This window comes from Narcine bancroftii, chromosome 5, assembly GCF_036971445.1.
Source record: "Narcine bancroftii isolate sNarBan1 chromosome 5, sNarBan1.hap1, whole genome shotgun sequence".
In the NCBI taxonomy this organism is placed as follows: domain Eukaryota; kingdom Metazoa; phylum Chordata; class Chondrichthyes; order Torpediniformes; family Narcinidae; genus Narcine; species Narcine bancroftii.
Window position 1 is genome coordinate 188,021,983 of NC_091473.1, and position 17,656 is coordinate 188,039,638.

Below are 17,656 nucleotides of genomic sequence, written 5' to 3' on the forward strand. Positions count from 1 at the left end.
AGAGTGGGGAGGGATGGTGAGGAGAGAGCTACCTGGTTCAATATTTCAGACACCAGTTTGATTTATTTCCCACTATCCAGGGGAACTTACTAGTGTGGAGACCACTGGCTAGTGCCACAGCCAGGAGCCCTGGTTCACATTGAGCTGCGGACAACACCTCAAGGCATTTTCCAACCACCCGAGAGAAGGGGAAAAGAGTGTGTTGAGAAGCTGCTGATGGTGGAATCCCACCATGCTGGATGAGATATACCCCAGGTTGCTGTGGGAATGGAGGGAAGAGATTGCTGGGCCATTGGCAATCATCTTTATATCCTCCTTGGACAATTGGCAGGCACCGGAGGGTTGGAGAATGGCAAGTGTGGTCCCCTTACTTAATTTCTAGTTACCTCATTACAGGAAGGATATGGAAGCAATGGAGAGGGTGCAGAGGAGATTTACCAGGATTGGAAAATATGTCTAATGGGGGAAGGTTAGCAGAGCTGGGGCTTTTCTTTTTGGAGGGGAAACTTGATAGAAGTCTACAAGATTATGATGTGTAGATAGGATGGACAGCTAGTTTACGTTATCATCTGACTACATATACAACTGGACACAACGGTTCCAGAATTTTTTGTCACAAACAGGTCATGAAATTCGTTGTCTTGCGGCAGCGTTGTAAGTGCTAAAAATTGCATTTAAAAAAATTAATTAATTAGTGCAAAAGAAGGAAAAGTGAGGTAGTGTCTGGGGTTCTGAAATCTGATGGCGAAGGGGAAGAAGCTGTTCTTGTGCCACAGGGCCCTGTACCTCCTTCCTGATGGTAGCAGTGAGGAGGGCATGGCCTGGGTGGTGGGGGCCCTTGAGGATAGAGGCTGCTTTGTTAAGACATCCCCTCATGTTAGATGTCCTCTGTGGGGTGGAGACGGATGCCTGTGATAGTTGCTCGTTCACAACTCTGTCATTTTTTTTTCTTGTACTGTGCATTGGCATTTCCACACCAGACAGTGATGCAACCAGACAGAACACTCTCCATGTAGAAATTTGCAAGAGCCTTGGGCGACATACCAGATCTCAAACTCAGAAAGTATAGCTGCCAGCGAGCCTTCTTCATGACTGCATCAACATGGTGGCCACAGGACAGAATTTGACACCCAGGAACTTGAAGGTCTGAACCCTTTTTCCTGCTGACCCCCTCGATGAGGACCGGTTTGTGTTCTCCTGGGTTCCTCCTGAAGTCCACAACCAACTCCTTGGTTTTGCTAATGTTGAGTGCAAGGTTGCTATCCTGGCACCACTTAACGAGCTGATCTACCTCACAAGATTAAGGAACGGAAGTAGGTAATTCGGCCCATCGAGACTCTCCAAATATCCACCTTGAGCTAAACTAATTCCAAGTTCTGGACTTTTCCCCATATCCCTTGACTAATTAGATACCTATCATCTCCCTGTTAAACTTCCCACAATGATCGGGCCTCCACAACTGTACGTGGCAACAAATTCCACAATCCATGACCCTCTGGCTAAAGAAATTTCTCATCTCCGTTTTAAATAGGTACCTTCTCATTCTCAGACTGTGCCCTCTTGTCCTGTATTCACCCACCAAGGGAAACATCCTACTCACATCTACTCTGTCCAATCCTTTCAGCATTCAAAATGTTTCTATGAGATCCCTTCTCATTCTTCTACACTCCAATGAATACAGTCCAAGCTCATATGTTAGCCGTTGCATTCCAGGAATCATCCTGGTAAATCTTCTCCGCACTCTCTCCAACATCATTCCATCCCTTCCAAGATAAGGGGCCCAAAACTGTACATGGTTCTCCAAATGAGGTCTCACCCAGGCCCCATGGAGCCTCATCAACACCTTGTGTACTCTTGTACAGTATTCTTCTTGAAATGAATGACAACATAGCATTCGCTTTCCATATAGCTGATCCAACCCAATGGATCACATTAAGGTTATCCTGCATGAGGACCCCCCACCCCAAGTCCCTTTGCACTTCTGAATTTTGTATTTTTTCCCCATCCAAATAATAGTTTTCCTGTTTATTTCCTCAATCAAAATGTACAACTGTACATTTCTCCACATTGGATCTCATCGGCCATTTCATCCCCCGCTCTCCTAAGCTGTCAGAGTCTCTCTGCCACCTTTCAGTTTCTTCAACACTTCCTACTCCACCCCCTACCTTGGTATCATCTGCAAACTTGGCCACAAAACTATTCAATCCATAATCTAAATCATCAACAGATATTGTTAAAAAGCAGTGGCCCCAACACCGACCCCTGCGGAACACACTTTCCGCATCTTCCCCTTCCCTCCTAGACGCTTCTTCATTGCCATCTGTGATTCTCCTGATGTCCATGATGTCCTCAGCACATTTGTAGGCAGCATGTGAATTGTGCCTAGCCCACACAGTTGTGGGTGTAGAGCAGGGGTGGCCGAACCATGACTCACAGGCCACATGCGGCTCTTTGACATGAATGTGCTGCTCACTCAGGTATTTTGGCTGTGTAATGTTAGTGGCCATGGCTTGCTAACACGTGATTGTGGTGCATGTGGCTGTGTTGTGGGGAGTGGAATTAATGGAGCGCAAATGTGATCCAGTCTGCTCACCTATCCGAGCTCTCAATGTCCCGGCCGCCCACCCATCCACGTTCCTGACACCCTGACCATGGATTCTCGCCTCAGCCCCGTTCGCCCATCCGAACTCCCTACACCAGCCGCCCACCCATCAGAACTCCCGACATCTGAAAAGTGGGCTTACCACCCAGTCCAGGCCTGTCACCCATCCGAGCTCCCGACACCTCGGACGACTCAGGTACTTAATGAGGTCAAAAATTGTATGTAAGTAATAATCGACCTCTTAAGTTTTACCCTGAAAAAATGGTCCACAAAATTCAACTATTACACGAGTGCATGTTGTGTACATTTTGATTATTGAAGCTGATACAAATTAGCACTTTAAAAACAATATACAGGAATAATTATATCATACATGTATTGCTTGTAAGAGCAAAAACGTGCATGTAATATTTTTCATGTCTTGCGTCTCTCAAACATCTGAAGTTTATCGAATGTGGTTCTTACATTAAGCAAGTTTGGCCACCCCAGGTTTAGAGCGAGCAGAGCAAAGGGCTAAGCACATATCCTTGAGGTGTGCCTGTGTTGATCGTCAGTGAAGGGGAGTCGGTCAAAGGCCCTGTACTGTGCTGGATTGTTCTATGGGATCTTGCTGTGCATGTGATTAAAGTGATTCAACAACACCTCCAGAAAGGGTGATACAGCAGTCAAGCAGGCCTTTGGCCAAACAGGGCTGTGCCTACCATCAACCTCCCAACCAACCCCATTTTACTCTCCCGTCAATTGCTCTCCCAGAATCTACCCACTCACCCACAGTGGGATGGGGGCTTCAGGCAGTGGCTGATTAAACCACTGGCCCACACATGGTAGGGGATGTTATAGGGAAACCAGAGCATCCGTGGAGAGGGGGAGAAAGCCCATGGGGTCACAGGGATGAGGCATGGACCCTACTGCTCCATGACAAACCCTGGGGTTCAGGACACCATACTATTGGGATGAGGTTTTGCCACCTACCATCAGGCATGGGAGGAGAGGGGTGGGGGAAAGATATCACTCAACAACTCAGGCAGAACAGAACTCCATTTCACTTTTACTTAACGTCTGTAAGGCAGTGGGGTACGAAGGGAAAGGGGGGGAAGGAGGAGAATGGAAGAGAAGGGAGAGTGAGGGGATGGAGGGAGAGGGGAGGAAAGGCGAGGAGGAGGATGAAAGAGAAGAGAGGGTGGAGGGAGGGTGAGGGGGCAGAGGGGGTGAAAGAATGGGTGTGGAGAGGAGAAAGGGAGGGGTGTGAGGGAGAGAGGTATGTAAGAGGTGCGAGGGGCAGGAGAAGGGGAGGAGAAGGGGGTAAGGGAATTGGAGAGGGAGTGGGGGAAAGGGGAAGGGTAAGAGGGAGTGAGAGGGAGGGTGGAAATGGGAGAGGGGAGAAGGGAGAGGGACAGAGATGGAGAGTGAGGGGGAGAGTTAGGAGGAAAGGGAAGGGAAGGGCAGTAGAGGAGTACGATGGAGAGGGAGAGGGAGAGGGGAGGGGTCTGACAGTGGCCTCAGAAGTGACACAGTTTCAGGACGCTGTCGGTGTCACGGCTTGGGCTGAAGAATGGGCACACGGGGCTCTGGAATGTGGTGTGGAATGTGCACAGGAGATCCATGGAGCAGGTGTCGTAGAAGGAGAGCCGGCCCCCTTCCACATCCAGGTAGACCCCCACCCTGGAGAGCTCAGAGGTGACATGCAGTTTACACCTCCTCTCGCCATTTATCCAGTACTCCAGGAGCCTGCAGATGCTCCAGTAGCCATTCGAAGGTGCCAGGCGGATATAACCCTTGCGGGAGCTGTGGACACAGGTGACGCCCAGGTACCAGGCCAGGGAGCTGCCCACCTCCACCTCCCAATAGCGGCGGCCTGAGCCATAGCAGGCATTGGCCAACACAGCGTGGAAGGAGGTGAAGCGCTCAGTGCTGTCTGCCGGGGGTGGGCCCCTGGTCCCTGAAGACTCCACGGTGGTGAGATCGCTGTTGAAGCGGAGGTTTGGATGGGCGCTCAGTGGGTTGAAGTAAAGGTTCTCTGGCCCTGCAAGAACACCAACAGGCATAAGAAATAGGAGTGGGAGTCAGCCATTCGGCCCGTCAAACCTGCTCCGCCATTCAATGTGATCATGGCTGATCTAATGATCGGCTCACCTCCACTGATCTGCCTTTTCCCCATATCCCTCAATTCGCCTACGATGTAAAAATTTGTCTAACCTTGTCTTAAACATATTTACTGCTTCAATAGGCAATGAATTCCACAGATTCACCACCCTCTGGGAAAAGCAGTTCCTCCTCATCGCTGTCCTAAATATACCTGAATCCTGAGGCTATGCCCCCTGGTTCTGGTCTCCCCCACCAAATGCGAACAACCTACATACCTCTATCTAATCGGTGTGGTCTCCATCAGTCATGGTCGACCATGGGTACTGCGCCTCTGGTAGTCATTGGTTTATTGAGCAGCGTCGACTGTGGTTATTGAGGCCGATCCTGCCACAGTTGTTGCATGTGTAGGGCATCTTTGAATTGTTGTCCGCTGTGCTCTCCACTCCTCAACCGACTCTTTCGCCTTGCTCGAGATGTTGATGAAGAGTACCTCGCCGTTTGTTGCGCTCATCTGCTGCATCCTCCTGGTGCTCTGTGTTGATTTCTAAGGCTTTCACGTCATGCTTGGAGAGGTCCTTGAAGTGAAGCCGGGGTCTACCAATGTTGCCTATTGCTAGTTCTCTGTAGAGCAGTGGTTCCCAACCTTTTTCTTTCCACTCACATACCACTTTAAGTAATCCCTATGCCACAAGTGTTCTGTGATTAATAAGGGATTGCTTAAGGTGGTATGTGGGTGGAAAGAAAAAAGTTTGAAAACCACTGTTTTAATCGTCCCTCATGGACTCATTATGTGCACAGTTTCATCACTCCAAAGGCAATGGGCCAATGACAGTTTTTCTCAAACAAAGTATTTCAGTAATAATTGGGTCTAGAGCAGTGATTCTCAACCTTCCCTTCCTACTCACACCCCACCTTAAGAAATCCCTTTCTAATCACAGAGAACTTATGGCATAGGGAATACTTAAAGTGGTATGTGAGTGGAAAGTAAAAGGTTGGGAACCACTGCTGTAGAGGTCTACCATCCTTCACATGATGGACGTGGTCCAGCCAGCACAGTATGCGTGGTCTAAAAAGCGTGAACATTGTGGGACGTCCAGCGTGGGAGATGACCTCAGAATTTGGGATTTTGTCTGTCCAGGTGATGCCAAGGATGCAGCGAATGCTGCATACTTGAAAACTATCGAGTTTCCTCTCCTGCTTGAAGTCTCACCACTATCTTATCTACCACAGACCATCTATCTTATCTTCTTTCTTTGGCTTGGCTTCGCGGACGAAGATTTATGGAGGGGGTAAATGTCCATGTCAGCTGCAGGCTCGTTTGTGGCTGACAAGTCCGATGCAGGACAGGCAGACACGGTTGCAGCGGTTACAGGGGAAAATTGGTTGGTTGGGGTTGGGTGTTGGGTTTTTCCTCCTTTGTCTTTTGTCAGTGAGGTGGGCTCTGCAGTCTTCTTCAAAGGAGGTTGCTGCCCGCCGAACTGTGAGGCGTCAAGGTGCACGGTTTGAGGCGATATCAGCCCACTGGCGGGGAGCTGGCTGATGGAGGACCTCAGTTTTCTTCAGGCTGACTTCCAGGCCAAACATTTTGGCAGTTTCCGCAAAACAGGACGTCAAGCGTTGAAGAGCTTTTCATAATTTTATACATTTCTATAAGATCCCCTCTCAATCTTCTAAATTCCAGCGAGTACATTCCCAGATGATGCAATCTCTCCTCATAGGCCAACAGTCTCATCTCTGGAATCAACCTGGTGAACCTCCTCTGCACCTTGTACAATTGCAGCATAACCTCCCTGCTCCTAAATTCAATCCCTCCAGCAATAAAGGCCAACATTCCATTTGCCTTCTCGATAACCTGCTGCACCTGCAAACCAACCTTTTGTGATTCATGCACAAGCATTCCCAAGTCCTTCTGCACGGCAGCATGCTGCAATCACTTGGCATTTAAATAATAATGTGATCTTCCATTTTTCCTTCCAGTGGATAGTCCATTTCCAAAGGGAAGTCCTGGTGTCTCCACATCCTGAAGGGAGAAGGCCCTTCAGTCTCTCTCACCCTGCCATTCCCAACGAAAGGGACAACTGCATTCTAGTTCAGACCCCAAAAGGGTGGCGAGATTGCCAAATCAGAACAGCCCCTTCCAGTCTGGCCCCACCTTCAAACATCCAGGTTACTCTGAAAGTTATTTCCTAAGGTAGGGGAGTCTAGGACCATAAAATTTAGAAGAGTGGCCCATTTTTGCTCTGTAGTTCCATCATGAGCCAATCAACCCCACTCCCCTGTCTTTTCCCTAGAATCTTTGATACCCTGACTATTCAGATAGTTATCAATCTCTGCCTTAAATACACCCAAAGTCATGGGCTCCACAGCTGCCCATGGTAGCAAATTGCAGAGGTTCACCACTCTCTGACTAAATAAATGGGCACCCTTCAATGCCAACACATCCAATGCCACCCTCTCCAATGCCAGCACATCCTTTCTTAAATAAGGAGCCCAAAACTGACCCCCGTTCTCCAAGTGAGGCCTTACCAGTGCCTTATAGAGCCTCAACTTCACATCCCTGCTCTTGAATCCTATCTTCTGGCTAAGAATACCAACACTGTATTTGTCTTTTTCACCACCGACTCAAGCTGGAGGTTCACCTTTTTTTTTTGAGAACAAAGAACATTTATTACAACAACAATGCAAAGTTGAGTGCTTCCCCTTACCCTGGGAATACACCAAGCTGGAGGTTCACCTTGAAGGAATTCTGCACAAGGACTCCCAAGTCCCTTGGCATCTCTAAATTTTGAATTTTCTCCCCATCTAAATAATAGTCTGCCCGTCTATTCCTTCTCCCAAAGTGCACGGCCGTCCACTTACCAACGTTGTATTTCATCTGCCACCTCTCTGCTCATTCAATTAATCTGTCCGTCTCTCTCTGCATCCTCCTCTCTACCTGCCTCTTCACCTATCTTTGTATCATCTGGAAATTTAGCCACAAAGCCATTTATTCCACCATCCACATCATTGACATAAAACGTAAAAAGAAGCAGCCCCGACACTGATCCTCCCGAACACCACTGATAACCAGTAGTCAACTAGAAGAGGATCCCTTGATTCCCACTCTGTTTCCTGCTAAGGCTTTACCCATTCTGGTATCTTTCCTGTATTTCACCTTGTTCAACAGCCTCATGTGCAGCACCTTATCAAAGGCCTTTTGAAGGTCCTAATCTACAACATCCACTGCCTGTCCTTTTGTCTTAGCCTGCTTGCGGTTTCCTCAAATGCTGCGGTATGTTTGTCAGGCAAGATTGACCCTTTAGGAAACCGCACCAAATTTGGCCGATCTTGTCACACCCCTCCAGGTATTCCGTAACCTCATCTTTGACTATCGACTCTGACAATTTCCCAACCAACGACGTTAGGCTGACACGTCTACAATTCCCTTTCTGCTGCCACTTTCCCTATTTAAATAGCGGATTTGTATCAGTCTTTGGAAAATCAAAAATAAAATATTCAACAAAAAAAAGAGGAGGTTCAAAAGCCTGGACTCGTTGGAATTTAGGAGAATGAGTGGGGGAATCTCAATGAAACACTTTGAGTTGAACAGTGTGGACAGAGTAGATGTAGAAAGGTTGTTTCTCACAGCGGGAGGGGTCTAGGACAAGAGGGCACAACTTCAGGATCGAAGGGCGTCCTCTTTGAGGAATTTCTTCAGCCAGAGGGCAGTGAATCTGTGGAATTTGTTGTCACGGGCAGTTGGGGAGGCCAGATCATTGGGTGTATTTAAGGCAGAGATTGACAGGTTCTTGATTGGCCAGGGCATCAAAGGTTCTGGGGAGAAGGCCGGGCAGTGGGGCTGAATGGCAAAATGGATCAGCTCACGATTAAATGGCAGGGCAGACTCGATGGGCTGAATAGCCTCTTTCTGCTCCTATGTCTTAACTTCAGGATCGAAGGATGCCCATTTAAAATTGTAGAGGAATTTTAGCCACCACCTGTTTCCCAGGGAAGGATCAGCAAACACCAGAGAACATCTGAACAAAGTTAAGAAAGGGAAGTTTAGGGGACACATCAGGGGTACTTTTTTTTTTTAAACACAGAGAGTTGTGGGTGCCTATAATGCCTTGGCAGTAAATGCTGGAACATGGGGGAATTTTTAAGAGATAGATGGATGTAAGAAAAATAGAGGGCTATGGGGTTGGAAGGGTTTAGTACTTTTTTAGGGTTAGTACCACATCAAACGGCTGAAGGGCTGCATTGTTCTATGCTCTGTGTTCAGAGAGTGATGAATCTACGGAATTTGGTATCTCGAGCACCTGTGGAAGCCAAGTTGTTGGTGTATTTAAGGCAGAGATTTTTTTTTTTAAATATTTTTATTTTTTAATCACATTAGCCATGATACACACTTTTTCTTTTTCACACATATACAGTGACTTTTTCTCCCCCCCCCCCTCCTCCCAAGCCACCTCCCCCCCACCCCCCCCCCATCCATTTTAGGTATACAATCTAGATTACATTAAACCAGTCAGACAATGTTGTCATTCAACAAAAATACACCAGAAATTCTACTGAGTCCATTCTTTTCTTTCCTTCTCCTTCCATCAACTTAGGTAATGTTTGTCCCCGGTAGGTTTTCGCTATTGTATTTAATGTAAGGCTCCCATATTTGTTCGAATATTTCAATATTATTTCTTAAACTATATGTTATTTTTTCTAATGGAATACATTTATTCATTTCTATATACCATTGTTGTATTTTCAAATTATCTTCCAATTTCCAGGTTGACATAATACATTTTTTTGCTACGGCTAGAGCTATCTTAACAAATCTTTTTTGTGCATCCTCCAAATCAATTCCAAATTCTTTGTTTTTTATGTTACTTAGGAGAAAGATCTCTGGATTCTTTGGTATATTGTTTTCTGTTATTTTATTTAATATCTGATTGAGATCTTCCCAAAATTTTTCTACTCTCTCACATGTCCAGATTGCATGAATTGTTGTTCCCATTTCTTTTTTACATCGAAAACATCTATCAGATACTGTTGGGTCCCATTTATTTAACTTTTGAGGTGTAATGTATAGTCTGTGTAACCAATTATATTGTATCATACGTAGCCTCGTATTTATTGTATTTCTCATCGTTCCAGAACATAATTTCTCCCATGTTTCGTTTTTTATCTTTATATTTAAATCTTGTTCCCATTTTTGTTTAGTTTTACCATTTGTTTCCTCATTCTCCTTTTCTTGCAGTTTAATATACATATTTGTTATAAATCTTTTGATTAACATTGTATCTGTAATCACATATTCAAGGTTACTTCCCTCTGGCAAACTCAAATTGCTTCCTAATTTATCCTTCAAGTAGGATCTCAGTTGGTAATATGCCAGCGCTGTATCTCCAGTTATATTGTACTTATCTTTCATTTGTTCAAAGGATAAGAATCTATTTCCTGAAAAACAATTTTCTATTCTTTTAATCCCTTTTTTTTCCCATTCTCTAAAGGAAAGGTTATCTATTGTAAAAGGAAGTAACTTATTTTGCATTTAAGGCAGAGATTGATAGGTATCTGAATAGTCAGGGTATCAAAGATTAAGGGGATGCCTAGAATTCATTGCCAGGGGTGGTGCTGGAGGCTGATAAAGTTGGGAAATTTAAAAGACTCTTAGACAGGCGCATGGATGTAAGAAAAATAGAGGGTTATGGGTGTGAGGCTAGGAAGGGTTAGGTTGTGGGGTAAGTTGGCACAACATGGTGGGCTCAAGGACCTTTTCTGTGCTGCAATGTTCTAAGCCAGCGATGAGGGGATGCACAGACTGGGTTGAAGGGAGCCTACCTGGATTAATGATGTCCTGCATTCTTCTCCAGGTGATGAACTGTAGGGGTCCCGTGAAATGCTCCCAGCGTGGGTTCAGCTGAGACACCGGTGACTTCTCCAGCTGAGGAATGGGCCTAGAGCAGAACAAGCGGGAAAAGACCAACGAGAGTGAAGGGGGTTGGGGGGAGAAGGTCCATTGAAGATCCTACCTCTCCCAAAGCCCCGCAGATCAGACTAGGACAGGGCGTGGGGATGGCGGGGTGGTGCACTCATAGTAATGCCCATTTCACCGAGGCCCGCGCTGCCCACATGGTGTGGAGAAGGGGGGAGATTGTCAATCAGAAGTGGTTGAGCCGCTCAGGGCCCCTTGGGACCAGTAGGCACACATTGAGCAGGGTACCCTTCACGGAACAAGCTCCCCGGTTTCAGTTCCTTGGATAATCCTCCCAGCAATGTTTGGTGGAGCTCTTCTGGGATCCCGGTTGGAGTGTGATCTTCAGTGCTGCGTGGCAGGCTGCCTGTCTGTCTCATTCTCCACCTCCCATTTTTCTCTCACTCTCTCTCTCCTTCCCTCCTGTCTCTCTCTCTCTCTCTCACACACCTCTCCCTCCTCCCCATTTCTCTCCCCATCTTTTCCTCTTCCCCATCTCTCCCTCTTTTCCCCCTATGCATTTCTCCCCATGAATCTCCCTCTCCACAAATGTCCCTCACTCGTTTGCTCTCTCCATTTCTCTCTGCCCTCAACCCATCTCCCCCTCTCTCCCCATCTCGTGCTCTCGCTCTCTTCCCCAACTCGCTCCCCTTCTCCCAGTCTTCCTCTCACCCCGTCTCTCTCTCTCTACCCTCATCTTTCCCTCTGTCTCTCCTACTTTCTCTCACTCTCTTTCCAACTCATCTCACTCCCTCATTTCTCTCTCTTTCTCCTCTTCTCCCCATCTTTTTCCCCACCCTGATCAAAGTGAAGGAAGGAATGTTTTGGGGAGATGTCAGGGGTACACTTTTTTTTACAGAGTGTGGTGGATGTAAGAAAAATAGAGGGTTCCGAGTGTGAAGGAAGGAAGGGTTAGATTTCCCAGTAGATTTATTTAGGTCAGCACAACATCCTGGGGTGAAGGGCCTGTACTGTGTCGATGTAAGACGGTTACCGGAGGAATTGAACGTGGAGAGCTGGTTTCCAGTCCAGAGACTCAGAACCAAGACCTTGGATTGGCCCAGAACTGTCCGCAGATGAAAGAACAATGTTGGAGGGTACACTTACTGAGAAATTGTATCCAGCATTTCCTGCAAAAGAAAAAACTGGTTTTGTAAAAACTGTCTCGAAGCTCCTACAAGCATCTGTGAATGTGGCCCTCCCTACATCGACACTGCCTACCCTTCCCGCATCCTCAGAAAAGATGTCCCACCCTGGCTGCAGTCTCTCCCCCAAGAGGGAGATCACGCACCACCTGATTCAAAGAGAGGTTCTTACCATCTATTATCAGCCTCCTGAATGAACCCCACACCAGTAAAATAATATGACCTTCACTCTGTTCCAATTGACCTCTCTCTACAGCTCGACACTTTTTGATTTGTTATACTATGTATGGAATAACTCATTGGGTTGCTCACTAAAGAAACATTCCTGTTGCACCTCGGCAATTGGAACAAAACACTAGGGGGTCAGACACAGAGTGAAGCTTCCTCCGCACCGTCCCATCACACACTCCCAGGGTCAGACACAGAGTGAAGCTCCCTCCGCACTGTCCCATCACACACTCCCGGGATCAGACACAGAGTGAAGCTCCCTCCGCACTGTCCCATCACACACTCCCGGGATCAGACACAGAGTGAAGCTCCCTCCGCACCATCCCATCACACACTCCTGGAGTCAGACACAGAGCGAAGCTCCATCCGTACCGTCCCATCACACACTCCCAAGGGTCAGAAACAGCTCCCTCTCCACCATCCCATCACACACTCCTGGGAGGGGAACAGCACAGGTTGGATGAGGTGCAAAGTGGAATGAAAGAACGAGTAGGATGCATTATTTTAGTACCTTCCATTCCAAACTGTCCCCACTAAACCTGACATGATTCCCTACCATGGAGTAGGGTGTTGAGTGAAAAGAGAAAGTACACGAGGAAGAGAGGAAGAAGAAAAAAAAGAGCAAGTAAAGGAAAGCAAGAAAATACGAGATGGGTGTGGGAAGTGGGGGGGGGGGTGGAAACCAGTCTGAGGGACTGGAGCATCAATTCACTCACGAGCTCTGAAAGGGGCACACGCAGAATCTCAGTGGCATCCACAGGGGACTGAGGTTTCAATTCCCAGTGCCCCTGATGAAAGTGGGATGCAGTCTGTCTCGCAAACCCCACCCCCCACCTCAAATGTATGGATAGGGTGCAGAGGATATTTGCCGGGATGTTGACTGGATTGGAAAGGTTATCAGAGCTGGGACTTTTCTCTTTGGAGTGTAGAAGGAGGTCAACAAGATTCTGAGAGGACTGCGTAAGGTGGACAGCCAGTGCCTCTTTCCCAGGGCGGGAGTAGCAAACACCAGAGGACATCTGTACAAAGTAAAGGGAGAAAAGTTTAGGGGAGACATCAGGGGAATAAGTATTTTTTTTACACAGAGAGCATTGCCGGGGTCATTATGAAGGCTGGAACAATAGGGACATTTAAGAGTCTCTTAGACAGGCACATGAATGAAAGAAAAATAGTGGGTAATGAAGTAGAAAGGGTTTAGGTTTTTTTTGGGTAGGTACTGTCGATCACCACAATATCATTGGGCGAAGGGCTGGCACTGTGCTGTAATGTTCTATGTTTTGGGTCAAGACTGTACTTGCTCCCAAGCATCTTAAAACAATTCCCCCTATTTCAGCCCTGGGGAAAAGCCTCTGGCTGTCCACACGATCAATGCCTCTCATTGTCTTCCAGGTCACCCCTCATCCTCTGTCGCTCCAAGGAGAAAAGATCAAGTTCACTCAACCTATCCTCAGAAGAAGACGTGCTCTCCAATCCAGGCTGCATCCTTGTGAATCTCCTCTGCACCCTCTCCTCATCATCCACATCCTTTCTGTAGTGAGGTGACCAGAACTGAACACAATATTCAACTAAGGTCTTGCACAACTGATCTACAATTTCTATAAAAACCAACCTTCCCCCACCCACCCCATCCCCAGCGGACCCTTCCTCAGGCCCAGGGCCCCCCTGTGAGATCAGTGGGTGGGCCTTTTACCTTCAGTGACACGGGGTGGCTGAGCTTGTTCTGGAGGTGGGAGATGGAGCGTTCCAGCTCCAGCACGGTGGTGGCCAGGTCCACCTGCCCTGCTGCCACCTCCTCCAGGGCCACACTCTCCTCCTCTTCCAGTTCTGCCAAAAGTCCCTCCCTCTCCTCAATCAGGAATTCGATCAGCTTGGCAAACTCTCCCACGATTCTTGCCTTCAACTCTTTCCTTCTCTTCTTCATAGGACGGCAAGGGGGGTTTGAGACAAAGAAATAACGCCAGTTAATGCAAAATTAAAGTATCATTTCGCTTTGTGAAACTTCCCTTCATTGGACCTGGGGTTTGCCAGCAGTTGCTGTTCATCCCTATCGAGATTTTTTTAAATTAAATTTTAAATTTAGACACTCAGACCCATCCAGCCCACAAACCCGTGCCGTACAATTGGATCCAATTAACCTACAACCCTCGTTCATTTTTGGAGGGTGGGAAGAAACACACGCAAGTCATGGGGAGAACATACAAACTCCTTACAGACAGTGCCAGATTAGAACTCGATTCACTGGCGCTGTAATGGCTTTGCACTAACCGTGCTGTATCAGTTTATCTGGTGGTTCAGAGAGCCCAAAGTCCCTCGGCGTGCACACCAAGAACCACCTATCCTGGACCCGTACCACCTCCTCATCAGTCGAGAAGGTGCAGCAGCACCGATACTGCCTGAGGAGCTTGAAGAGGGCAAGGCTGCTGGCCATCATTCTCACAACATTTTTACAGGGGCGCAGTACTGAGCGTCCTGGCTGGCTACATCATTGTGTGGGGACGGTAGCTGCAAAGATCCATACCAGACGTCTGCACAGAGGATTATTAGAACATCCAAGAGGATCACTTGGTTGTCCCTTTCCTCTATAGACAGCGTTTATTGGGAGCACTCTATAAAGAAGGCTCAAGGAATTATAAAAGACCCTTTCCATCCAGTGCATAGCAGCTTCGGCCCACAACCATCAGGAAAGTGGTACAGGAGCATCAAAATCAGGACTGCAAGGCTGGGGACTAGTTTCTCCCGCAGGCTGTAAGACTGATGAGCATTGTCCTGTAACCGTGACAGCTTGTTCCCCTCCGCCTTCAGATTTCTGAATGGACAATGAACCACAGACTTTAACTCACTTTCTCCTCTTTTGCACTAATTTATTTATTTTTAAATGGAATCTACAGCGTCTATATAACGCTGCTGCAGCACAACACATTTCATGATGTTCATGACAAATTCCGATTCAATCACCAAAAACCTTTATATATATATAAATGGTTTAAACATTACCAATAAATCAAATCAAAGCATAGTATATAGGAGCTGGGAGGTGATGTTGAGACTGTTCAAGGCATTGGGGTGAGGCCAAATTGGAATATTGTGTGCAATTCTGGTCCCCAAATTATTGGAAGGATGTCAATAAGGTAGAAAGGGTGCAGAAATTTACTAAAATATTGCCTGGGTTGCAGTGTCTAGAGTACAGAGAAAGACTGAGTAGACTGGGTCTTTTTTCACTGAAGGTTGAGGGGGGAATTTGATAGAGGTATTTAAAATTATTATTATAATTTTTTATTTTTCACACCATAAATCACATTAACCATGATACACATTTTTTCCTTTTCACACATATACAATGTCATTTTCTCCCCCCCTCCCTCCTCCCCTCCCACCCTCCCCACCTCCCCCCTCCCGTCCATTTAAGGTATAAAATCTAGGATACATTAAACCAATCAGACAATGTTGTCATTCAATAAAAATACACCAGAAATTCCACTGAGTCCATTCTTTTCATTTCCTTTTCCTTCCGTTAACTTAGGTAGTGATTGTCCCCGGTAGGTTTTCGCTATTGTGTTTCATGTAAGGCTCCCATATTTGTTTGAATATTTCAATATTATTTCTTAAACTATATGTTATTTTTTCTAATGGAATACATTTATTCATTCCTATATACCATTGTTGTATTTTCAAATTATCTTCCAATTTCCAGGTTGACATAATACATTTTTTTGCTACGGCTAGAGCTATCTTAACAAATCTTTTTTGTGCATCCTCCAAATCAATTCCAAATTCTTTGTTTTTTATGTTACTTAGGAGGAAGATCTCTGGATTCTTTGGTATATTGTTTTCTGTTATTTTATTTAATATCTGATTGAGATCTTCCCAAAATTTTTCTATTTTTTCACATGTCCAGATTGCATGAATTGTTGTTCCCATTTCTTTTTTACATCGAAAACATCTATCAGATACTGTTGGGTCCCATTTATTTAACTTTTGAGGTGTAATGTATAGCCTGTGTATCCAGTTATATTGTATCATAAGTAACCTCGTATTTATTGTATTTCTCATCGTTCCAGAGCATAACTTCTCCCATGTTTCCTTTTTTATCTTTATATTTAAATCCTGTTCCCATTTTTGTTTAGTTTTACCATTTGTTTCCTCATTCTCCTTTTCTTGCAGTTTAATATACATATTTGTTATAAATCTTTTGATTATCATTGTATCTGTAATCACATATTCAAATTACTTCCCTCTGGCAAACTCAAACTGCTTCCTAATTTATCCTTCAAGTAGGATCTCAATTGGTAATATGCCAGTGCTGTATCTTGAGTTATATTGTATTTATCTTTCATTTGTTCAAAGGATAATAATCTATTTCCTGAAAAACAATTTTCTATTCTTTTAATCCCTTTTTTCTCCCATTCTCTAAAGGAAAGGTTATCTATTGTAAAAGGGAGTAACTTGTTTTGCGTCAATATTAGTTTTGGTAATTGATAATTTGTTTTATTTCTTTCTACATGAATCTTCTTCCAAATATTGAGTAGATAATGTAATACTGGAGAACTTCTATGTTGTACCAATTTTTCATCCCATTTATATAATATGTGTTCAGGTGTCTTTTCCCCTATTTTATCTACCCCCCCTTCCCTTCCTGAGTTGTCCTTTATCCCTTGTCGGACAACCACATCTCCCTTCTCCATTTGGATTTGCGAATTCACTCGCAAGCGTCAGCTGATTTTGCAGTGACCGTAACACCCCCCCACCCAGCCCCCCACAGAAAAGATTTCACTTTTCATATGTGACAAAGGTCACTCTTTTAATTCCCTCCTTATTCCCTCTATTCCTTTTCCTTCCCTTATTAATTTTTGTCTATACTATCTATATTTTCCTCTAAATACGGATACATTCATGTATGCACATTATACATATACACACATATACCTCTTTACCCACATACATATAAATCGTGGTCATTTTTACTCTTATTACATGTCTTCATCTCTCTGTTTGTTTTGTAGTTGTTCTGCAAATTTCCTTGCTTCCTCTGGATCCGAGAATAGTTTTTTTTCCATAAGATCGTTTTCGATGTTTTGAACTCCTTTCTCTTTTTCAGGAGTTCAAAACTTATGTCTTTTTAGTTTGCAGTCTTTTGTACTCTCGTTACACGTCTTCATCTCTCAGTCTATTTTGTAATTGTTCTGCAAATTTTCGTGCTTCCTCTGGATCCGAGAATAGTCTGTTTTGTTGTCCTGGAATAAATATTTTCAATACTGCTGGATGCTTTAGTATAAATTTATACCCTTTCTTCCATAAAATCGCCTTTGCTGTATTGAACTCCTTTCTCTTCTTCAGGAGTTCAAAACTTATAACTGGATAAATGAAGATTTTTTGCCCTTTGTACTCCAGTGGCTTATTGTCCTCTCTTACTTTTTCCATTGTTTTCTCAGTACCTTTTCTCTTGTAGTATATCTTAGGAATTTTACTAAAACAGATCTTGGCTTTTGTTGTGATTGTGGTTTAATGGCCAATGCTCTATGTGCCCTTTTTATTTCCATTTCTTGCTGTAGTTCTGGACATCCTAGGATCCTAGGGATCCAATCTTTTATAAACTCTCTCATGTTCTTGCCTTCTTCATCTTCCTTAAGGCCCACTATCTTTATGTTA

The 17,656-nt window shown here is 45.2% G+C and overlaps 1 protein-coding gene across 2 annotated transcripts in view; it reads right to left on the bottom strand.

Moving 5' to 3' along the window:
* Positions 1–3,627: 3,627 nt before the first annotated feature.
* LOC138764393 (nuclear factor 7, ovary-like) overlaps positions 3,628–17,656 on the bottom strand; it is a 30,741-nt gene continuing 16,712 nt past the window's right edge. Inside the window, exons 4-7 of one of the 2 annotated variants that reach the window (XM_069940256.1) lie at positions 13,701–13,922; positions 11,745–11,767; positions 10,505–10,620; positions 3,628–4,625 (exon numbers count right to left, since the gene is read on the bottom strand). In XM_069940256.1, the coding sequence (XP_069796357.1) occupies positions 4,102–4,625; positions 10,505–10,620; positions 11,745–11,767; positions 13,701–13,922 (885 nt within the window). In that variant the 3' untranslated portion in view covers positions 3,628–4,101. Of the gene's footprint in view, positions 4,626–10,504; positions 10,621–11,744; positions 11,768–13,700; positions 13,926–17,656 lie in introns of both variants that reach the window. The other variant, XM_069940255.1, reaches the window with a different exon arrangement.